This window comes from Falco rusticolus, chromosome 5 (genome assembly GCF_015220075.1).
Source record: "Falco rusticolus isolate bFalRus1 chromosome 5, bFalRus1.pri, whole genome shotgun sequence".
Lineage (NCBI taxonomy): Eukaryota > Metazoa > Chordata > Aves > Falconiformes > Falconidae > Falco > Falco rusticolus.
Window position 1 is genome coordinate 56,910,895 of NC_051191.1, and position 23,762 is coordinate 56,934,656.

At 51.8% G+C, this 23,762-nt stretch overlaps 1 protein-coding gene across 3 annotated transcripts; it reads right to left on the reverse strand.

The window, feature by feature from the left end:
* On the reverse strand, positions 1 to 23,762 carry MGAT3 (beta-1,4-mannosyl-glycoprotein 4-beta-N-acetylglucosaminyltransferase). 3 transcript variants are annotated; one of them, XM_037388683.1, is made up of 2 exons: positions 23,506 to 23,762; positions 1 to 6,732 (listed from the first exon to the last, which is right to left on the reverse strand). In XM_037388683.1, exon 2 carries the CDS (start codon positions 6,729 to 6,731, stop codon positions 5,223 to 5,225), a length of 1,509 nt encoding a protein of 502 aa, XP_037244580.1. In that variant the 5' UTR covers position 6,732; positions 23,506 to 23,762; the 3' UTR covers positions 1 to 5,222. The 3 variants fall into 3 exon arrangements, with proteins under 3 accessions (XP_037244580.1, XP_037244582.1, XP_037244581.1); XM_037388685.1 differs by lacking the exon at positions 23,506 to 23,762 and adding an exon at positions 17,972 to 23,112; XM_037388684.1 differs by lacking the exon at positions 23,506 to 23,762 and adding an exon at positions 17,140 to 17,950.

Here is a 23,762-nt window from a genome sequence, read left to right on the forward strand (position 1 = left end):
TTGGTTTCCTTTCATACTTTGTAAATTTTTTTATTATTATCTCCTCCTTTTAAGCATCCCTTTAAGGGTGAAATGAAATCCAATCATTTACAGAGAAAATGATTTCAGAATGTACATTTGATTTATCCTTACAAAAAGTTCATTATTACTTGCTCTTTATAAATTACAGAGTGGAAAGGAGCTTTGCAGACACTCTTATTTTTCCTTTTTTAAATTTTTTTTATTTTATTTTATTTTTGGCAAGTCCACGCATTCTTTTGCCAAAGCAGGGTGTTCTGGGGCTGCCCCAGGGGCAACACCACCAATAGGTCCAGGTGGACCCCAGGCTCAGAAGTGCTGATGGACCACCTCCAGGATGATACTACATCATCATCCCATCCGTACAGGAAGGAAAAAACAGTGGTTTGAAATCTTAGTCTCAGATTACTTCAGATCCCTTCTTAATCTGTTATCTATAGTCCCCAAAGCTTTAAATGTCAGTGTATTGCATTAGAAACAGCTCTTCTTTCTTGGCGCTGGATCTGAGCCCCTCCTGCCACCCCCTTACCTCCAGCTCCCCCTCCCTTTCCATAATAACAGCAAGTTTGTCCAATGAAATCCGAAGGGAGGTTGGGGGAGGGGGGGGCACGGCACACAACGGTGGAGGGATTCAGGATCCATTCTCCCATTCACTTCCCTCCTTTCTCACCAAGGTTTGAGGTCAGTGAAGCCAGGATGAGCCATCCCTTCCCTCTTCATCACCAGTGTTCACTAATCGGACCAGGAGTGACCCCGGACACGTGTCTTCACAGTGCAGAGGCATAGCAGCCACGGAGATTGCTGGCAGGAGCTGGGAGACAGGGGCAGACCCAGCGGCTGTTCAACAGGGGAAAACACACTACTGTCCCACAAGGATACACCAAGGGGGGTGGAGGGGAACAAATACCCATTCTGCTCCAACTCTCCCTCCATCCTGACTCTTATGTTACCTGGAGGCCACAAGGTCCCCCTTTTCACCTGCCACAGAGACATGAAGAGCAGGCTGGCCTGAGCTGCGTGACAGCGAACACTTCAGCAGGACACAGGGAGAGAAAGCAACAGCAAGAGTGGACTTGAGCATGTCATCCTTCATTACCAACCACACAGGCACAAAACCACTTCATCTTTTCTGTCCATCACTTGGGTACAGCATTACCCCCAGTCCTCCGGAGGGGCTGAGATGGCTGACCTGCGCGGTTCCCTCTGCTTCAGCAAGTTCACCTGCTGCAGGTCACCAAAGCCCATGTCCTTCCCTTCACCTGCGGTCAAGGAAGACGACGCGTTCCCCAGTCCAAAGCCCTGCAGGGGCACACAATCCCATTTTTAGGTGGGAGGCACACAGAAAGTCAATAACAGGTATGGGCAGACAGAAAGCGAAGAGCAAGGCTTGGGAATGCCACACGCTGCCTCACCTACTATCCGGTCCTCCCTTGCACCAATTAATTAGAAGGTGGAAAGGTGCTGGGGCAGAAAAAACACAGAGCTGAAGAAGGCTGCAGGGAAAGTCTGGCAATGCTTTCTCTCTCTCCACTGGACAGCTTCGCTCCCACAGGCAGCGGGCACATGGCTTCGCTGCTCACGGCTGCAGCAACCAACAGACTTGGGCTCTGGTGGCCTGATCCCAGTTCCAGCCCAGGGGTTTTTAGCCCTATGCCTCCTCAAACCTCAGGACTTGATTCAGACAAGATAAAGGAGCCTCAACACTCACCTCAGAGTTCAGCACTAGGAAATGAGGATCTGATCCAAACCTGCCTCCTCCTCTGCCTCTTGCCACTCCACACCCCCACATGCTTTTGCGGTCCCTCCCATGGAGGTGGTCTGGGAGGGTGGCTGGCCACCGAGGCCCTGGCACAGCAGCACACGCAAGGCTGGACAGAGGGCAACCCACCACCTTGGGAAATCACTCTGCACAAGTCAGCTTGCTAGTCCTCGTCCCCTCCAGGAACAAGGAGGATGATTTTTAATGACAAGCACTCTAGCCCCTAAGGATAATAAACACAGGGTTAGCCAGACAAATTAGACAGAAGCATTGACTGGTTTGGCCTTAAATCAAAAAATGTTTAAACAATTCCTGAGAAACAAAAAAGAACGCATTTCATCTGTAAAGCCCCTTCCTCCCACCACAACAGAAGTCTGTTTTAAATTTAATTTTCTAAGAGTAAGGAAGTAAGTCCAGGAGAACAAGGCCAGAGTCCTGCAGAAAAGACCCAGCACTACTGTTCCAGCAAGACCTTCTGCTTCTGCCCAAGGGGGCAGAAGGGAGAGGCAATTCAGAGGGAGAGGTGGAGAATGATGGAACAAACAGTGGATGAGAGAGGAGCGAAGGTAACAGGCTGTACACTTCAGGAACAGGAGATCCAGATATTGCAGCTGTGGGCTCATCTGAAACTCCCAAGCCAAGGGCCATACCCAGCAGTGAAAACGTGACTTGCAGTGCACTAAAAATCCCCCAGGATGCCCATGCATGAGAAGGGCTGGTACCAGAGGAGAGGCTGCTCCCACTGTAGAAGATAACAAGGTGCAGCCCTAGCACACATGCACTTTAGCCCCTGCTTCACAGGGCTCTGCTGCTGCCAAAGCACCCATGCACGGACTGACTTGTCTTTCCTGTCTTCAGCAAGGCCTGGCACTGGCCTTGTGTTCTTGTCACAAAGATAAGGCAAAGCCAAAGGTCTGAGATTAGATCTTAGGCTCCCTCCAAGAGTAAAAATGAAAAACAGATTCTTCCTTCCATACTTTTCTGCTACTGAATCCCACGAGCTGACACACCTGCTCTCCTCCGGCTGCCCCTGGGGAAAGCATGTCCCCCTTGTGCTGCAGCCTCAGTGCTACCGCTCTCATCTTGCTCAAAGCAGACTCCTCCTCTCAGCTGGATCCCCATTTCTCTATAATCCCTGTACACCGAAGACCTCCATGCAGCGATCTGGCACAAGGACCCTGTGACTGCGACAAGACTCCGTCCTGCTGCATCAACAAACCTGCACTTAGAAGAGCCACAGATTCCCTTTGGGGGAAGAGCATTCTGCCTACCAGAGCTCCTCCTCCCTCCACTAGGTTCCCAAATGGGACTTTTCTACCTGTGGGGAAGACACAGCAGAAGCGAGAACGCCTTTTTTTTTTTTTTTTTTTTTAAAATCAAAGTCCTTCAGTTCTTCTAAGCAGGCATTATGGCTTAGGTGTGGAAGAAGCTAAGCTCAGTTTGATCAGAAAAAGAATGTTCATCTTTATTCTGTTCCAGTCTCAGTCTTATTAGGCAATCAAGTTATTGTCGATGTTTTTTACTTCTCTAGAGATGTGGATAGGAGGGCTAAAGAAAGATATACAGAGATGGGAATGAGGCACAAGGCTGGGAATAGGTTGGACAGCACAGGAATACGGACCCTGATGGAATGACTTAATGGCAATGGAAACCCTCCTGCTTCAACACAGCACTCCCAATGTCAGGGTCACTCTTCCTTATGCCATCATTTTCCTCCTCCTCCTCTGTATGATCTTCACTACTATGCTTGGAACATGAGCCAGTCTTTCCACTGCAAGGCTAACAGAGCAACTTCACCATGTTTTTCACCCTCTGCCCACTACAGCCCAGGCTCCGGGCACTCCATCAAGCCATCTGCTAAGGAAGGGCGGTATGGGTGGAGATGAGGATCTGCGTCCTCAATGAGCTGAACCAATAAGATGGGCCAGATCCTGACCACCCATCACTGGCAAACTCTGAGCAGACACTGGCCCAACCAGCTGCAACTAGTGCTGTAGATTCCCTCTCCTCTGCACAGTCCTGTCTGCACAGCCCAGGCTGCACATGCTCTCTGGATGGCACGATTGTCCCAAAACAGCCTCTTGGTCCCCAGGAAAGTCTGCCTATGCCCTCTTTCTCCATGAGCTCCCTCACACCCTAAGAGCAGACGGATCCTGTGCCTTTGACAGGCTTTGTGTTTCTCCATAACACCCACTGCTGACTCAGAGCTTTGCCCTTCTCCTTTCCCTTTTACCTTACAGCAAGATGAAATGGCCAGCACATGTAAGCAGCGACCCTGCAACAAACAGAGCCTGCAGTGTTGCAGAGGCAGCCACAGAAGCACGCAACAGTGCTATGCAGAGCCAGTGCTCTCCCTGGCCCTTTCCTATGAATTCCCCAAAAAGTCATCCATGCCAAGACAGAGACCACAACTTCTGGATACCACCATTTCCTGAAAGCACACACCCCCCTAAGCCCAACTATGTCCCCTTCCCCCCCCAATATACCAATACTGGTATCAAACGCCCACGTGCATACCAAAACCATGCATGTTAGCACTCATGCACATAGGAAACCATGCACTTGTAAACGTACACTCCCACCATCTGATTAAGTACCCTGCAGCTCACCCCAGCTCCAATAGAAGCATGTACTGCAGGGAAGATGCTTCAGCTTCTGTGGGCCAAGCCAATGCAGTGTTGTGGGGGCAGGGGTGAAAAAGGAGTTTAAAAAAAAAAATAAATCTGCTTTCTCCTCTGCTTCCCATCTGTCTGCTCCAGGATTGGTAGAGCATCAGGACAAGATACAGCCCAGGACAGACGCATTAAGCCTGTGGGACGAGGCTGCATGTTGGGGAGAACACCTTGGAAGCAAAGGATTTCCCTTCCCCAAAATACTCTGAATATAGAGGTATACAAAAAATAAACGCATACTGAGATGCTTTTGCACATTCACTCATCCAAAAAAATGCCTGTGACACACATCTGCACACGTGACCACTCGCATCAGTTTGTGCCTGCTGACTCACACGCTCACTGAATAGCCCAGACTCACATCTGTGCTTGCTCCAATCCACAAAGGATGGGAACAGCTGCCCTCTCTCCCCATGGGACCCTCCCAGCCTCCCCCGGAGGAAAATCCACCAGCTGGCTGCAGAGATTCTCTCCAGCCAGCCGAAGAGGTCCGGGAAATGCAAGACAGTCTTTATGCTACTGCCAGAGTAGGTCCCAAACATCTCTCCTCCTCCTGCCCAGGCCTCCCTTCCCGTTACCAAGAAATTCACATCCCCAGACATCACCCTGGATGAAGGGAAGAAGAGAAGGAAGGGAGGGAAGGCAGAGATCCTGGAGAAATGGTACACCCCACCCAGAACCAAAGAAAACAAAAAAGAAAAAGAACAGATGAAAACACCCGACTCCTTCCCTTTGTTGTGAAGTTCTGATTTCCCATGCGAGCCCCAGTGGCCTCACCCAGTGCTCTCTGCTTTTCGGTAAGGGTTCTCCAACAAGTAGCGGAACCGCTGGTAATTCTTGAGCAGGTACTTGGGAGCATACATCTGCTCCTTGGGGTCGGCAGGGGGATACTCCTGCGTAGTACCATCGAACCAGCCACCAGTCCGGATCAGCTCCCGGATATAGTTGAGGTCTCGTTTATCCTCATAGTCACCCCAGCGGGGGAAGTCCCCATTCTGGGCCGACACCAGTTTGAAGTAGATCCCCTCTGGGGTGAAACACCAGGAGCAGTGCCAGCCAGCAAAGTGGAGGGGGCTGCCCAGCGACCACTGCACCAGGATGTGTCCTGTGCTGTTCTCATACTGCCGAAAGCCAGGCATGGTGTAGTACTCACGCCGCCGCAGACGGATCCCGTCGGTAGCATAGACAGCCTGGAGCATCCCCATGGTGCAGCCTGAGACCACCTCCAAGGTGCCTGGCTGCTTCCAGAAGAAGCCATAGAGCGACTTGCGCATGTGAAAGGCAAAGGGCTCCGTCCAGCCATCGTAGAGCTTGAGGAAGAGCACACCATCACGGGCCGGGATCTCATCAGCATCATCAATGATGAAGACGTCATCTGGGCGCAGGTTGCGGAGGCGAGAGATGCCATCCCGGGTGAGAAAGGTGCGCAGGTAATCGTCAGCGATCCAGCCGTCCTGGCGGCCGCCGGGGGGGAAGTGGTCCAGGAAGACGTAGAGCACCTTGTGGCGGATGTAGTCGAAGGAGCCGTTGAGGAGCATCTCACGGAACTTGAGGGGTCGTGGCTCTCCATAGGCTGTGAAATTCGACTCACACACCACGAAGGCGTCCACCACGTCTCCCAGCTCGTGGAAGCGGACGTCCAATAGGTCAAACTCATGGTTGACGTTGATAGCATTGATGACCCGCCGGGGGATCTCCCGTGGCACAAGGCGGTCCTTGGTGGGCAGGTTGGAGTACTGGACCACAGTGGGGACCCCGCAGCTGGGGCCGTGCCAGCCCGGCAAGCACACGCACTCCACCCACTTGCGCCGCTTGGTCCCACTGGCACTCAGCGGCTTGCGAGCCGGCCGCCCCGAGGCTGCGCCATCCGCTCGCTCCTCCAGCCGCCCTCCCACAGGTGGCTTCTCCAACACCTTGGTGCCTGGTTTAAAGCAAATGCCACCGGCTTTGGTACGAACAAAATATTCTGTTGTGTCTTCTGGCAGCACAAACTCGACTTTGTGCAGCTCTTCACTGGCTCTGCTGGGGGGCAAGGGCTGGAGCAAGGGGGAGTGGGAGTACAGGGGTGTGCGGAGGAACTCTGCACCCCCTGGCTCAGGGCTGACCTGAGGTGTGACAGGGGCATTGTTCCAAAAGAAACTGGAGACAAGGTTGGGACTAAGTGAAGCCAGCTCCCGGGGGAAGGTGACATAGGAAAGGGCCTTGAGGAAGTGCAAGAAGGAGATGAGGCAGAGACCAGCCATGCAGAGAGTCAGAAAGAGCTTATGGCGTCTCATCTTCATCCTGTGGAAAAGCCATGAAAAGGAAAGTCACATTCAATAGTTACTGAGGTGCAAAAAGTTTACCACCGGTAGAAAGCCAGGCTGGGGGTGGCAGACAGCTGGTCCAAATTCAGCATGCAACTTCCAAGACTTGAGTCCAAGAACTACTCCCCCCACCCCCTGCCATCTGAACTGGGCGTTTTGTCTTGGGTGGGTTACACCAAGCTGAACCTCTTCTAGATCAGTCACAGTCTTATAAACTCACAAAGACAAGAAAGGCAATGGCAACAGGATAGAAAGATGGGAAATCCAGAACGATGATTAATGATCTAGTGAAGTCACCACACTTCATAGATTTGTCCCCATTTATTGATGGAAACAAAATTAACATAGGTCTCCCCAGGCCCTGCATCACCAGAGGGTTGAGGGCAGATGAAGAGAGAGCAGAGAGCAGGACAGACAAGGCAAGAGTAAGGGGTACACAGCTGAAACATGAATGGTGCAAGAGAGGCAGTTCTAAAGGACGAAGATCATTAGCCAGGCTGCCAGAGCCAGAACCTACGCTGCTCAGATCTTTTCAAGTGTTTGCTCAACAGGCACCCTAAACCCCACCTTTTTTCCTAGGAAAGGTTAGCCAAATTCACACAGGGAACAGGAGAAAAGAATAAAATTAAGATTATCTCACTTTCACTCTTCTCCCCTCCCTCTCACGTCCCCTGTATCTCCAAATGTTGCCCTTTGCTTTTTGTTTTCTGTGGACGAGATGCTGAGGTGTTTTGCACCTGGATCAGGTGGCTAAAATAAATGCTTGGCTGTCTCCGCTAGTAATACTGTGCCATCATGACAGATCTGTGTCAAGCCAGCGGCGCAGAGCCCTTCTCTCCAAGTGCAAAATATTGCCTTCATCCTCTCCCTACAGCATCTCCCCTCCTCCAGCTCAGGCATGGAGAAGTGATTGAAGACTACAAAGGACAGGGTGTGGGGGGAATGGGGGTGGAAAAAAGAAAGAAAAAACTAAGCTCAACCAATGCTTTGCCAAAGAAAAGCAGAAAAGGTGCTCACCTGCTGTTTAGGGAAAGGAAGGTTGGGGTGAAGGTGCATGGGGAAACAAGGTCACCCAAAAGCCCTTTACAACGCACAGGCAGTCCTCCCTGGAGCATGAAACCCCCTGTGCAGCAGCAGGTGAAGAGGCAGAGCCCCCCTTGGAGCCCCATGCATGCACCTGCACCGCTGTGCCCCCTGCACAGCACGCTCGCCCGTGGCAGCTCTCCGCACCCTGCCTCCTGCCAGGGCCAAAGTTCCTGAGACGCACCACAGATGCTGTGCCATCACTTATAAACTCTCCACCCAGCACGCAATGGTGCCAGCAACGCCTTTCCAGGAGGCAGCCCTCCCCCCTGGGAGGCACAGGGGAGCTGCCCCACGCCACCAGCCCCACACAGGGGCTGTCCCACTGCCCTGCACTGGGGCTCCCCGCAGCCGACACATCATGTGGGAGCAGGGGGATGAAGCACCCAGCCCACTCCCGCTGGTTCAGAGGGTATTAAGCAAAATACAGCGAAGCATGTTTACTGATTAACTTGGAGAGAATTTAATACTGAAGCGAAAAGCCATAAAGCATTCAGACAGATGGCAACTGCCCAAAGGAAAACATATTCAGCGCTCTACAGATGGCTCGGATACTGACTTTAGTAGAGGGGTTGTCTGCAGTTATACCTTACAGCTCAGCAACAAGCATTTTTGGACACTTTGCGGTCACCTTTTTAAGTGAGAACCACTGTCCACTGATGCCATCCCCCATGCTCGGGTGGCGCAGTGAGGAGTCCCATGTCAAGCTCTGAAGGGGAAGACTGCAAGTCTGAAGCTGGTAGAAAAGTTAAAGCAATGCCACGGGAGAAAAAAAATAAAAGAAAAAAACTCAAGAAAAATAAGAGATAGCTTGATCCTATTCATTAATGTGTATTACAGGGGTTTTTCAGGTACTATGACATGACACAGGCCAGCAGAGGGGCCAGGTCCTGGTTTTCTGTGCCCCCAGGATGCCATCTTGTCCCGTGGGCTGGGAAGGAGGAAATGGTGGCTGTCCTCAGGGGTCCACACCAGGGCAGGCCCTCACCTCCTCCACCCACCTGCCAGGGCTCCACAGCCCAACCTCATATGCCTGGTCATAGCCCAGCTGGTGAGCAACCATCTTTGTGGTGGCCTAGCCATGACGGGGCTGGATGTTCTGTTCAAAGCCATGAAGGACCATCTTCGGGCTCGCCATCAAGCTTTCTTTGTGGGGGCAAAACAAGGGGCTGAAGAAACCCCCCAAGAGCCCCCATTGTGTCCAGATTTTTTTTTTTTTGGGGGGGGGGGGGGGGGTGTCTTAAGGGTCCATTAATGTCTTGATAGAGCAGCGAGATCACTTGCAAGGTAGAGGACTCTAGTGCCTTTTCCTTGCATGTCACCAGTTTTTGCTCCCTCTTGAACTGTGGGGAAGAGAAGGGCACAAAAAAGCTGAAAACACTAAATTGGTAGCAACTGGCTGTCAGGAGAAAGCGTCCCTCACTGGTAAATGAGTACAGCTTTCTCCAGTCAGGTGTCCTGCCCTTTCTCCAAGGCATTACCTCCAGACATCAGGTTGCTCCCTCAAACACTGAAACCTGGGTGAGATGAATGCCTGGCCTGCTTCAATAAAGCAATCCCAGCGGTTGCCAGGTAATGCTGATTTCACTCCAGTTCCTACAGGACACACAAATGCAGGGCAGCCAGCTTTGGGCTGGCCCAGGACAGAGGGCAGCTGCTGAAGGAGTCACACAAGGCACATCATCATCTTCTTCCCAGATGGCTTTGATGTTCCACATGCTACAGTAAATTCGCAGACAAAGGTTGTAACTCTTGACATTCAAACCGCTTCACTTTCTGGGATGTGGTGTGCCATCTCAGCATAGCAGGACACATGGTTTTAGGAAGTACGGCATATTTTCCTCACTTGACATTTGCATACATCAGTATCTGTCAGGCTCAGCACACGGCACTGCAGCTCCTCACCCCCCGGGCAAGGCTCAGCCCGTGCACAGCTGCGCTGCCTCCCGCTGCTGCAGCCTGGCCTGGGCTTGCACAGCCCTGCCCTGCAGCTCTGCCCAAGCAAGCTGGCCCTGCAGTACCCTCTGCTGTTTTGCTGCTGACATGTCCCAGGAAGCAGTTTTTCACTGCTCGGTTGCCTTTGTTAGGGAGTGGGAACATGAGCACATTTCCCATCTCCTCCTAAAAGGAGGGAAGCAATGCAGCAGGCTGCGTCCTCCTCAAAACCTCTTCCCCCACAACCACCTCCATTCTCACATGCCAGGGATTCCCCTGCCAAGGACTGGAGAGCAGTCATGCAGTCTTGGGTGGGCCCAGATGCTAAAGACCATCAGTCACATAGCCCTTCCCACAACGTCTGATCAGCAATGCAGTGAAAGATATGTCTGCGCAGTAGCTAATTGGAGACAGAGGCCAGCAGGGAAGGAAGACTGTATTACCCACCTTCCCCATCCAGAACGTTTACATGTGGTGGAAATGAGAAAGGAGGTACCAGTCAGGGAGGCATCTCTGCTTGTCATAAAAGAGCCCAGCTACTCTGCCACAAAGCAGCCATCAATTACCAGAAACATAGAAAACAGCAAGAAGAGGTTTTTCCCTTCTGACAGTTTTGAGTGAGAAGGGGAAAAGAGTCAACTTGATCTCAGGGAGAGTGATCAAGTTGCTGTCAGGTTAAAAACAACAGCAAGAAAAGCTTTAATGTTCAAGTAGGAGAAAAAGCCAGGAGTATGGACGGTCAGCTCCATTAAGACAAAGCTCTTTAGGGAACATGCAGTTATAAACTGCTTCCAACATTCAGTCTTGGCAAGACAAGCTGAAAGCTTCTTTTTGTAAGGGATCCCTTTGATATCTCCTTGCTTGAAGTTATGTCTCAACCATGCAGGAGAAGGGCTTTCAGAGAAGGAGGAAAGCTGGAAGCGGTATGTATATGAGTTATCCCCAGTCTCCTGTTACTGTTTTACTTTGCCATTATATCAAGTGGCCAGTTGATTTATACCATCCTGAAATCACATCCTGATTTTTCAAGGAGCCAAAGATACACACCACTAAGAGCTGGCAGTTAACCAGTCCTAATGTTCTCTTCTGGAGGACACTGGCAAGAAGCCACTGGATGCCTGCTGCCCCACACTCCATCTCTTTAGGGCATGGGACTTAAGACTCCCTAGACCTCTCCCACAGTTACAGAAGAAAAGCTGCTGTGGGGGACAAGTCAGTGTAGCCGCTTGTGGTTTTACCCTTAATACAGTGATGCTCATCTCCTCTGCCTAAAGTTATCCCGTAACACCCATGCAGTAACATATTTGCCCATCACTCAGACACTTCAACACAAAGCAACAATTCAAATTGGAATCACTTTCACATGGCAGATTAAAATCCAGCATGACTTCCATCCCCCACTCCACACTGAGGGCCAAACTCACTTCTCTGCTCCAGCTAGAAGCAACGAACAGGCTCCACACTTCCGAAATACTAGCTCTACCTGTCATCCATAGGGAACAGGAATCACAACATGCATTGGGGTCACAGTACCTCAAAACACTAAAATCTCATGTTACTTATCCTGCAAACACCTACAGCAGTAAGGAGAAACTATAAAACCTACTATTTGTCTACAACGAAAACGTGACTAGCCCAGGGACAAAAGGATCACACTTTGCTTAAGGATAGGAAAAGGATATTATATTACAAAGCTGCACAGGAGAGAAGTGGGACGTACCAGAAGGTAGCTAGGGCTCAGCATCTCTGACATGAAGGATGCCACGGTGTTTTCAGGGAGTGCAAGCTAGAAGGTGGTCAGCAGGAAGTTCTGACAGTCACAGTACAAGGCAGTTTGAGTGCAAGCAGGTCCATATTGGCTTCCGTTCAAGTTTCAAGGACCAAATAAAACATTCTTCCACAACCTTCATCAAGAGCTGCTGCCCACTGCACTAATGCAATACAGCAATACCTCATGCTACGCATTTCCTTTGTAGCTTCAAGGCAACTGACCACAAAGTGCCACTGACTTGCTGCCAGCAGAACCAGCTGGAGCAAGCCATCCAGCACAGTTACTCTTCAAGTAAGGTCAGGCTAATGGAGAGTGAGGCTCTGCCCTAAGCATCTTCCCTCCCTTTCAACAGGGAGGCGAACAGAGATAAGGTGACCACTCAACAGCGTGCCACCATAGCATCCATTTGACTTCCAGAGCTGCCATCTACACACCATTCATGGGTGTCAACAACCCACGAAGAAAACTGGATGGAAGCGGGGGGGGGGGGGGGGGGGGGGGCGAGACAGCTAAAGGGTGAATCTACACAAGGCTAAGGTGAGGTTGGCCAGGGAGCAGTGAGAGGAGAGCACAGCTGAGAAACACAGGCATTGCCTTCCCCTTCCCAGTGGAGGCAGACACATGATGCACATGTCAACCACAAGCCTCCAGATCGTGTGCGAGACCTTACCAGGCCTCAACTAACCAGTAATATCTGTGGTCAAAAAGAAAACAGGTGTCTTCTCCTATGCTTTATTGTAGGAAACCCAAATGCTCTGTGCCAGTAGCTACAATCTGCTGCATACAGAAACTAAGATGGATGCAATACAAAGCCTCCAGCTTTTTAAGTACTGTGGCTGCTCACTACTTCATCTCCTGGAAGCACAGTACCTTTGGACTCCACACTTTCCACAGGCTTTCACTGTTTCGACTCTTCTCTCAAGTGTCCTGTCCTGCTCTTTGGTGGACTAAGCCTTGGTTATTTTAGATGCCACATCTCCAGCCACAGCAAGATAGCTGCACACTCTGGGACAAAGCAGCTTTTGACCCTCTGTACATAACACAAGGGACCTGGAGATAAAATGGTCCTTGTTGACAGGATTTTGGCTCAAGACTGATCTTCCAGAAGTCAGCAGAATAGACCAGCATCTGAACACCTTCAGAGTCCATTATAAAACCTTCCACTTGAACAGATTGTTCCTACTGTAACAACCATAATACTAATAGCAGCATAATTACATAATTCTCCAGCCCCCAGTTTAAAAGAAGAACTTCTCAGAGAAGACTCTACTGAAGCCCAATAACGGCCTAAAAGACACCAGTTTAATTTTATCCAAGAAGTACTTGAACATCACAAGGGTACAGTACTGCATGATAAAGAAAACTTCAAGCTAGATTTCCAACTCCACTGGAATCTATCAAATAGTCTTTTTTGTATCCTTCAGCTGTACTGGGCTCCCTCATAACTAATCGCCTCCCAGATAAAGCCAGTCTCACCATAAGAATTCCCATGGTTCCAGAGATGCCTCAGCATACTCTGATCTGTCAGACATTCTCAGAAGCCACAGTTTTCATTCCTTAGCACCACTAATCTAAGTGCTCTTTCCACTGAAGGACGAGCGGCTCTTCTATCTTCTCTCCTTCGTTTACACCTGATATCCTGGAAGAACTCTTCCTCAGCCCTGCCTACTGCCTCCTCAAAACAGCTGGTTCCATGAAGACTGCTGTGATGGCCCTGGAGATTGCGTCACCACTTGGCTCCAAGCTCGGGGCTTTCAGGACATCAGAGGGTGAGCTGAGGCACTGCTCACTGCACTCTGCAGTACACACATGCACACCAAGGATGCAAGGACGTTCTCCCAGCCAGATACAGTACTGCGGCTGCTCACTGCTTCAACAGTGCAACTATTACAGCAGGGCAAAATTGAGTTGCCTAGTTCTATCACTTCTTGACTTTGGTTATCTTACAGGGAAAGAATGTTCCATCATGAGACGAGGAAGGAAAGGAAAAAGGGACAAAGCCACACAAAGAAGCAACTTACGCCCTCAGACAGGCCATGGGGTAATCAAAGCAGCATGCAAGAACTCCCATCTAGCCTCAGTATCTTACAGAGAGGGACAGGGAAAAAACATTTTGTTTGATGATAAAAGAAAATCATGCTTTCAGAGACCTCCAGTGAGGCATGTGGTAACACAGGCTGTTGTTTCATAGGTTCTCCTCCCTCCCTCACCACCTTCACAGCTCACCACCCCCCAGTTGTACGAATTCAAGTTGTCAATTGTATGAAAGTCTGCTTTGGAAAGCTAAATCAGCAGCAGATCTAACTGGGTTAAAAATAAACTTTTAAGAAAACGCCTAGGCATGAGAACAAGCAGCTGACCAGCAGAAACTTTCTAAACTATTTCACCAGCTCACTTCTCACCCAAACTGTGGTATCATGTAGATACAACCTCAGTCACTCAAAGTTACAGGGCTTTTTAAAGCACTGTTCATCTAACCAAGTCTCCAACAAGGCCCCCAATTCAATGGCCATGAGCCCACTAACTCCTCCCAGCAGCATCAGGGACGGAGAAAATCTCAAGACGGGATCTGGAAGAAGCAGCAGCAGGTAACTGCCTTCAAAGCAGATCCTGGCAGGCAGTCCATGTATGCCAAGAAAGTGGAGTACAAATCACAAATCCTCAGAACAGCACCAAGACAAGCAGTCAAGATTACTGGTTACCCTCATAGCTGAGGGTCCATGGGTGAAGACCACATGACAGACACGTGCCAGACTATGAACATAAGCCCTGTGCAAAGGAAAGCAGGAAAGTTCCTGGGAACTAACAGCCCAAGCAACAGGGAGATGCAGGCTGAAGAGCCCAGAGGAAGGTGAGGTGGGTGCCCTGTGGGCTCAGAGCGAGGCAGTTGGAGGAAGGAGGCAAGAAGCACTTGATGCCATGGTGATGGGTACTGTGCACAGACCCACGCAGGCAGGCAGAAACCACGCTGCCTCCAGCTATTTTTGAAGCGGGTGGCAGTTGTTTGTGCATCCCGGGGATAAAAGCTCTCCAAGACGGATCAAGGGGGGGGGAGTGATTAAACCCCAGGAAGACAATAAATAAAGAGAGGCCATGGAACAGCAGCAAGATCCTAGCGGCCACGGAGAAGAGCTGGCCCTCCATCCCCGCCCTCCTTCCTCCCCCATCCATCACCAACCACTTGGGGTTTGGCAGTGTGCTCACTTTCCCACAGTAGCCGATCTATTACTGTTTGGAAGAGCAGTTCCCAGCCTCTTCCTTCCCCTCCTCCCCTCCTTTCAGGCCACAGGGGTCCCTCTTGGCAGCCCCCGGATCCCCCTCTTCCCTGAATTTCTGGTGACCAGCCAATCCCATGCAAAGAGCATTAACCCCTCTTCACCAGGAACAGCTGGAGAAACCTGACTCCATCCTGAGACATTTCTCTAGGGTGTCTCTCCCTCCTTCTCTCCTCCCCATCCCCGACCCCCTGCTCCTTATTCTGTCACCTCTTTCCCCTTTCCTTTTATTTCTCAAAAACTAACTCCAGCCCTGGGAGTGTCACGTCTTGCTGAGACTGTTACACGAGCCCATGGGAATTTTTCTTGGACCAAGAACAGACCCTTATTTATTTGTCTCTTCTGCCTTTGTTCTTCATTTCCTCTTTCAAGACTTAGGCAAGACCTCGACACAGTGCCGTCTGGATCCCCTGCTGCCACTTCACTTTGTTATTATTTTCAGAAAGAAAGTGCTGATGGGCAGAGAGCTCTTCAGTGCCCTGCCCCAAGGCAGAAGTAAATCAGCCCGTACTCCCACCTCTGGGGTGGACAAAGGGCATGGGCTCAGGGGCTCTGCAAAGCACCTCCGGCTTGCAGAGACAACCCCCTGCTTATGTTATCCTTCTGATTGCAGCATCACAGCCCCTCGGATTAAATCCACACAAATCAAATCTTCAGCAACAGCTCTATGCCGGTAACAGGCATATGGTACAACGAAAAGGGGCAGTTTCCCAGAATGAAATCAAAAGCCTCCTAATGCACTTAACTCAGGGTCACATAAATCTCTCTTCTGCCTCCCACAGACGGCTGGATCTTGTTTACAGGCATTGCAGCAGGCCTGGGTCTCAACAATATGTTTACTTCTTCTGCACAAACATACCCTTTCACTAAGCAAAGCAGTACCCTGATCTCCAGATTAAACCAAGGGGAGAGAAATGGGAGCAGGTCTATAGGCAAAGAGGGAGAAATTAGTGAAACCAAATGCTGCCCTGGACATCACAGAGGTCTTGGGACCATTTGTCTTCACATTCTTGCCTTAGATTGCCTTATTCCTTGAGAAAGATGAGGAAGAACTTTGCATTTAGCCAGTTGCCAACATCCCTGACAAGAGCTAAAACCATTCAATGAAAGAATGAGTTTTGTTTCAGGCTGAAGAACCCAAGAACCAGGCCAGGGCCAGGTGGGACAGCATTACTTGTCCAGGGGACATCTGGAAATTGTCCAGCCAGCTCTTCCCCAAACGCAAAAGCCACAAACTGACACTGTGCAGATAAAAACAGGGAAGCTGAGCATTTCTGTCTACTGTACTGTTAAGTAGAGCAGTTTACTGCCACAATCACTTGATTACAGGCCAAGTTCCTTTCTCTCTCCACCCTCAGCCCTTTCCCTTCCCTTCCAGGTCTTTAATAACACAAACATTTATATTGAACTCTGTTTCTGAGAAGTCAGCTGCCACAGCCAGGTCAAAAAGGAAGGAGAAGAGGAAGACAAAAACTGTGTAAGCACACCACGAAAATTGGTGGTGAACAAGAAGAATGTGCAGGGCAGGGAGCTATCGTCATGTTGAAGTCACCAAGACAAGACAGGCAGGAGTGGGACAGCCCATCTGCATGGTACAGCAACCTGCCATAGTGAGGCAGAGGGGCATAGTGTATTAAGCTCATAGGTAGCTGGTGGGGGTGCTCAGCCCACCCAGCTCATCTTCATGATGCTCTTCTGCTGCAAGAGCCAGTAAAAAGCTGCCCCGGTCTCCCTCTGCCCTCAACTGGTTGCTCTTCAGGGTTTAATTACTGAGAAACGATGGGAATTTCAGCTGCACAGTTTGCTGCTCAACCACCTGATCTTTCAAGTCTTCAGGTTCTTATGATTTCTTGTAAAGTCCAATGGACCATATCATGCTAAAGCTAAAAAATACTTTGGCAGGACAAGATGGGCCTTTGAAAGAAAAAATGCTCTCAAGCATCTGAATATTTTAAAAAACAGTCCCAATGATCCCTGCTTCAGACCCACAGTACAGCACTGTAACCGAGTCAGGCACCATATCCAAGCACCCGATTCCCTGTCTCCAGCTTGACATCATCTCTTTACTGCAAAGACAAGGGTCCAAACACAGGAACCTCTCACAGTCCCAAGCCACAGAGATGCTCCACAGTACCACACACCTGAGTGATGTAGAAACCCAAACTGGATTTTCAGGGCAGTTCAGCTGCAGAGGCATACGTGAATACATACAGGCAGAAAGGAAACCTACAGCACTTCCTCATCACTAAGTGATAGACTCTGGATGCCTGACAAACTCCCCTTCCCTTCCCTCCCCCCCCCCTCCCACCCCAGCACTCACGGGAAGCAAGAAGACTCTGTTCCAGAGCACAACTGCACTATAAATAATTCAAGAGACTGCTAAATTATGCAAAAGCAATCCCATCATCCCTCTGGCCAAGCTGAATGCAGGTGTGGTCAACCCTTGCTCCAGAAGTTGCTGCTAGATAGGGATTTTGAGGCCACAGAGGCTCTGCGCCAACAGAACATATCTGAGAGCACAGCAGCCACTTGCTAAGTCAGGCCTGCACCAAGCAACAGCATGACAGGAGGTATCTGAGGACACGGGGCTGATAGGGGAACAGCAATTCCTTTAACCCACCTGTTCCCGAGACCTCACACAGCCCCAGGAGACCAAGCAGCAAGATCGTGTCCCCTTCAAGCAGGGCTGCTCGGTACATTGGCCGCGGGGAGCTGGGGAGAGCCACAGCCGGGCAGCACCGGCACAGCCAGGCGCGGAGGCGAGGATTACTGGGGCAGGTGGGAAGGAGAAAACACTCCAGAGGCAGGAAAGGAGGAACACTTTTACACTAGCACAAATATCGTACAGGGAAGGCCGAACTGAACGCAGAGAGAATTGCAGTCTGCTTTTCGCTCCTTTGCCTTTGGGAGATACTGCCTCCCTGAGCATCGGGGCCACCGAGGTTTCCCTCAGCAACGGGGTCACTCAACAACAGCGTGCAGCTCACGCTGATCACCTCAGGGCACCGTTCTCCTGATTTACCCTGCCCTTTACTCTGCTTCTGAGCCAGCCCTCGCACCACCAGCTCCACAAACACAGCACCTCCTCGCACACAGGGAGCACCCCCTGCTCTCAGCCTCTGCACAGGCAAACGCGTCTCCCCAAGCCCTACCTTCCCCAGCTCCCGCCGCCTCTGCCATCGGTCTGCGCCCAACATGCTCAGTCTGCGCAGGCCTCCGTCCTCCTCCTTCTCCCCTGCTGCCCAGCCAGAGGAAGCAGGAATTGAAAGTGCTGCCATAGCCCTCTCTTCAGCCTCAGCAAAACCAGCTTAAAATCTCAGGGCTCTAGTTTACCTTCCCCTTCTTTCTTAAAGGGCTCAGCATCCAGGAGGGAGACTTCCTTTCATGCCTCTTTGCCATACTGCCTCTCTTGCTTTTTGTTCAGTTCCAGTATCTGCATGCCAAAACAGGGGATCCTAACTCAGATAAAGTCAGCGTAGCAGATACCTGCGTTTAGATCGCAGGTTTCACAGCTGCTGAAGCCGTTATGCAGCGGGTCTAATTTGCATTAGTCTTTCGGTATGCTTCAAATCTGCTTGCTGCAGCTTTGGTATCATGCAAGACACAGTCAGCAATATCCCAAGATAAAATTTACCCCAAAGCCTTAAACAGATGACAGTTTGATTCTCCTTGCTAACCCTGGCCCAGCCTGTAAGGATTTACACACCAAGGGGAAAACAGCACTCCAAGGGAAAGGCAGCAGGGAGCCGGGATTATAGATTAGGCGGCAGATCAAGAACAAGGCGATATGTGCAGTGAAAAGGGCAACAGGATCCAAGCGGTGACTAGAAAGTTATCGATAACCCCTGGCACAGCACCCACACCCGGCTGTTCTCTGGGATTTCCAAGACAGCCGGCGGTGAAGGAAGAATGGAAGTGCTGTGCTTCAGTTGCTGCTCTCCTGCGGAGCCTCTGTGTGCACCAACAGGCACATCGCCGCCTTGCTCCACACCTCAGTTTCCCTGGGTGGGAAATGGGAGAGAGACTTTTCTACTCCAGGTAAGGCGGTGGGCTGGCCTAATTAAAAGCAGCTTTATGGGTTGCTTCAAGGCCCTTGGAGAGAAACCTTGTCATAAAATGCAAAGACTCAGATGATCCTCAGAAAGAGGAGCTGCCCCCACTGCCTCTCTCCCCCTGGACAGCCATACCCACCTCTCCTGCTGCTTGCAGCTTTTGCATTACATGCTGAAAAAGACTGCTGGCAGAGCTCAGTTTGGTCACACCCCACAGCCATGGCCGATTTTTTTTGGGGGTGGGGGGAGAACCCTATTTAGACACAGGCCTCGCCACTCACCTAGCTGGGGAAACAGGGAACATTAACCGATCTCATCAAGCTGCCTATCCAACCTGGTAGGGGTGTTATTTCATTATGAAAGGCCAAGGCCCCCACAGCGAGCAGCTCGGGTAACTTTTGCTATCCTAAAGCAGGGAATAATCACTTCCTAGATCATGGCTCAAGAACAAGCCCTGACTTTTTGTAAGGCAGCCAGTTCCCTTCATGCTGCTGCTTCCCTCAGCCTACCCGATGAAAGCAAGCTCAGAGTGCAGTGCTGCACTCCCTTTCACCCATCAGCTCCACCGGGCAAGTTTCTGAGCACAGAAGTACACCTGCCCTGTCCCAGGTGTTCAGGGGTTTGAAGAGCAGGAGGTACCTGTTGTGCTTCAGGAGGAGCCTGAAGGAAGTAAAGGGTTTGCACAGCAGGGAGCGCAAAGAATTCTGAAAAGGAAAGTAAAGAAACCATCTTTCTGCCTTCCTGAGAGCTGCAACCAGAGTCCATTTCACAGGGAGAAACATGGAATGCTCTTGTGCACCCTACATGGCTGCTCCAGCAAAAGGCATCTCCTCCCACCTCCTTCAGAAGGGGGAACTCAGCAGCAATGTGGCTGCAACTACGCCCTGGTCCCTAGGACAAGCTGCTGGTCCTGGCACCCCACAGCATCGCTACTATGGCACAGTCCAGTCCCAACCACACACTCTCCTAACTCTTATCAAAACACCCCAAACCTGACCTGGAGCTGCCCACGATACCAAGCTTTCCCCCTTCACGCAGCTCTGCCAATGCTCCTCAAGGCCAGCCTGCAGCACTGACCTGACAGCACACTCCATGTGTGCACTGCAGATGTCATCACCCTTCCAAGAACATCCAGGGTGGGGAACAGTGGGCATTCCTCAAACATACCCCTATGTCCCCTTGTATTGCACTGCCCCATGTGCCCACCTTCCCCAAATTTCAGATCCCACTGTAACGCTTTGTTGCAATACCACAAGATGCCATCCTGTTGTCAGGGCAAATGCAATGCAGCCTGACCTTTTGTTGCAGAACTGATGGGTGATAGGGAAATGCAGGTAGGGACAACTAGCCACTCTCTTCTACAGTCAGGGCTGGTAACATGAACCAGCCGTTTGAGGCACCTTACACTGACCTAAAGATGTGAAGATCTTGTGCCAGTCAGTACCCCTCCGCCTCCCTCTCTGCCAGAGTTATCGTCAGCTGTACCAGCCTTCGTTAGCACCACCTCCTCCAGCTACATCCCACTGATTGGGTCACAGATTCTAACAATGTACAAAGGGCTCATTTTAGAGCAACTAACTCCACCTAAAACCTAATCAGCCTTTAGGAATGAATGCTGGCCCAGCTTGCCCCATCTATCCATCATCAAATTCCCCCACTTCCTTCCTCCACCTTTATGATCCAATGCAGGGACCAGGGGGAAGACATCAATTTGTGATAGCTGGTGCACCTTAAAGTTGCTATTCTCAAGATAGGAGGAAGCTCAGACACAGCAAGCCAAAAACTCTGCTCTGAACCCTGTCATGAGACAGCGTTTATCTGTGCTTGCTGACAGGTCAAAGCAAGGGAGGGGCACAGGCAGAAACTTCTCTGTCCCAAGGTGTCCTTCACACACTGAGCACGCACAATAACATCTAAGCGCACTGTTCTGACAACTGCTGTACCCACAGCTGTTTATGCACACCACCTTTATTGCGGGCAGAAACTCTAGAAAAGTACATGCGTTCCACGGTAAGCACACCCAGCAGGACCTGTGTGCATTGCTATGTGTACCCAGCAACCACCCACCTATGTTTGTCACACAAGCATCCCTTAAAAGACATGCAATAAGCACGTGACACCAATCTGGCAGGCCACAAAGTCACACCATACTTAACCAGTCGTGCGTGGGAGAAGGAGGAGAAAGGTAAACACAAGGCATATGAGAAACGCACAAGCACACAAACTTCATAGGTACGCTCCCCAGGCAAACACACCAAGTGTATCTGTGCTTGCTGTCGTGCACCTGGCCTAGGTTAAGCAGGCTCTGTGAGCACAGAGCACCCCAGCAACACTCCAGACCAGCTATCCCTGCCTTGTGTTGGGCACAAGTACTCTAGGTAAGTGTTTACAGCTAGGAGCACCCCCTGAAGCTAACATCCATGCAAATACACACACTATTTCCCATCTCCTCTTCTTGACCTCCTTGCTAAGGCAACCCCTGCGGGCCACGCAGGCAACTCTTCCCCATCTTATCAGCATTTGCAGGGAGGGAGGCAGGTAGCAGCTCAGCCCCTGAACCCAGTTTGGAAACGGTCCCCCACATTCTGGGCACCTCTGACGGACGTAAGCCTCAACAGCACCTAGGACCAAAGGTGTGCCGGCATGAAAGGCAGCAGCTGGGCCACCACATTAGGAACAGAGCAAGAAAACTCACCTGCACCTAGCCTGAGTCCTTTCCTTCTCCCAAGGATCTAATTGCCAGATCCAGGGCATTAATAAACAAGCTACGGAGGTGCAACAGAGTCCTCCCAGGGAGGGAATGTTATACCTTGCAGTGGATTTCTTACCACTACTGCAAAATCACCCAAGGGTATACAGAAGCTATAAATCTCTGAGGGACTTTTATGACATGCAGTGGCAGAGTTGAAGCTTCACTCTTCTGCAGATCTCAATGGCTTTCATTCAAAGCTTGCTTTATAACACTACAGGGAGCCTGGAGGCTCCCCAGGAATAGCTCAAAAGACCGCTCTTCCACCCAGCTTGGAGGACATGTTCCCAGCACTACTACTGAGGCTGAAAAACCAGCGCAGGTGCTATAGCTGTTTTTACTGGGGGCTTTAGAAACTGGAGATGTGCTGGGGAGCCCACAGTTCTCCCTCCCCTCTGAGATGCCTCTCTGCTGTCTGAGGCTCAAGCAATGGCAGGTCCTGCTTGATTTCAGCTCTTCTCAGAGGAGCTGGCAGCAACCAGGCTTCAGCAACAAGGGCTTGCAAGTGTTCCCTAAATCACAGGCTCCAGCTCAACTGTAACACCCTTTCTGCACGTGGGATCTACCGAGCACGAGAGCCACCCTTCGGGGAGGGGTCCTGAAAAGTTCCTGCAGACTCACACATTGCAGGGGGTGGGGAGACGAGGGCAGGAGTTAGGTGGGAGTTTGAAACTGTTCGCACAGGGCTGGGGGATCCCAGTGACTCAAGTCATACTTGTTAGCAATGGTGCCACTGCATGTTTTCACGGGCTTGAACTTCCCACTCAAGGGGAGGGATTTGGAGTTAACTGGAGGGCCATTCTCTGGGAGGGGAGGCGCTCGGCACCCACGCTGTGTGCTGGAGACAGGGCAGGCTCTCTCCTGACCCAAGCTGCGCCTTAGGGTGGAAGGAGGCGTGCGAGACCCCAGCTTCAGCTCTGGGAAACAGGCAGGGCTCCGGGAACTGCAGCCTGCAGAAATACCCAGAGGAAAACCACAGGCTGAGGCACCAAGGGGAGCCTCTCTCCATCCCGCTCTGCACTCCCTCCCTTGCTGAGCTGTCTCAGGAAGCCTAGAGCTGCAGCAGATGCCATGTTCCCCATCACCCTTGTCATGCTCACCCAGGGAGCTAAACTCCAACAAGGACAGAGCTCCGCCAGCCTGTGCCACTCCAGCAGGACATACATCTATTTCCAGCCCAGCAGCGACCTGACAGCCCTGCATGAGCAGGGAGAACTTGGCTGCCCACGTCCCTTTGCAGCCAGCCCCCAACGGGGGGATTACAGCAACCTGACATGGAGACAGAGCAGGGGGAGAGGGGACGTTTGATGATCATACGGATCTATTTGTATGTATGTTTTCCCTCCCACGCGCACACTCCTGTTACTCCTTCTCGCTTGCTGCAGGCTTGGCACGCATCCCCAGCCCGTGCCCTCCTCGCCTGCCGAGCACGGGCAGCAGATGGGCCTCCGCTGCAGTGCCCCGGCCGGAGGGTGCCTCCATCCCCGGCGAGCCCGCACCCGGCAAGGGGCTTGGCAGCATCGCCTCCCTCCTCCCCACCGCCGATGCTCCCCCTAGCAGGGGATGCCGGGATTATTGGGGGGGGGGGAAGGAAGGGGGGAGACTAAGAAAAAAATAACACTAATATAAATAAATAAGGAGCGGGAAGGTGGGGGCTCGGCGGGGGAAGCCTCTTTGACAGTGCCCGCAGGGAATGACGCCGCACCCCCGGGGCCGACGCACAACTTGCAGGTGGCGGCAGCGGCGGGTGGGGGACGGACGGGGAAGGGGAGGGGGGTCCCGCCGCCGCTGCCCGCAGCGCCCGCAGCCCCGGGGCAGCTCCACCGGGGAGGGGGTGCGCGCCGCCCCCCGCCGGCCCAGCCCCGCCGCCCGCCCGCTCACTCACCCCCGGCCGGCGCAGCGTCGGTGCCCGCCGGGCCCCCGGCGGGGCGAGGCTGCCGCTCGCCCCCGGCCCGCCCGCCGCCCCCCGGCATGGCTCGGCGCCGGCCGCGGCGAAGCGAGGCGAGGCGAGCCCGCAGCCCCCCGCCGCCTTCCTCCTTCTCCGCCGCGGAGCGGAGCGGCCCGGCACCTCCTCCCGGCCGCGGGAAAGGATGCGCTGCGCCGCGATGCCGCGCCGAGCCCCGCCGGCAGCGGCGGGCAGGG

Coding starts and splice junctions, on each gene's coding strand:
- MGAT3 (XM_037388683.1), bottom strand. CDS start 6,731: ATGAAGATGAGACGCCATAAGCTCTTTCTGACTCTCTGCATGGCTGGT.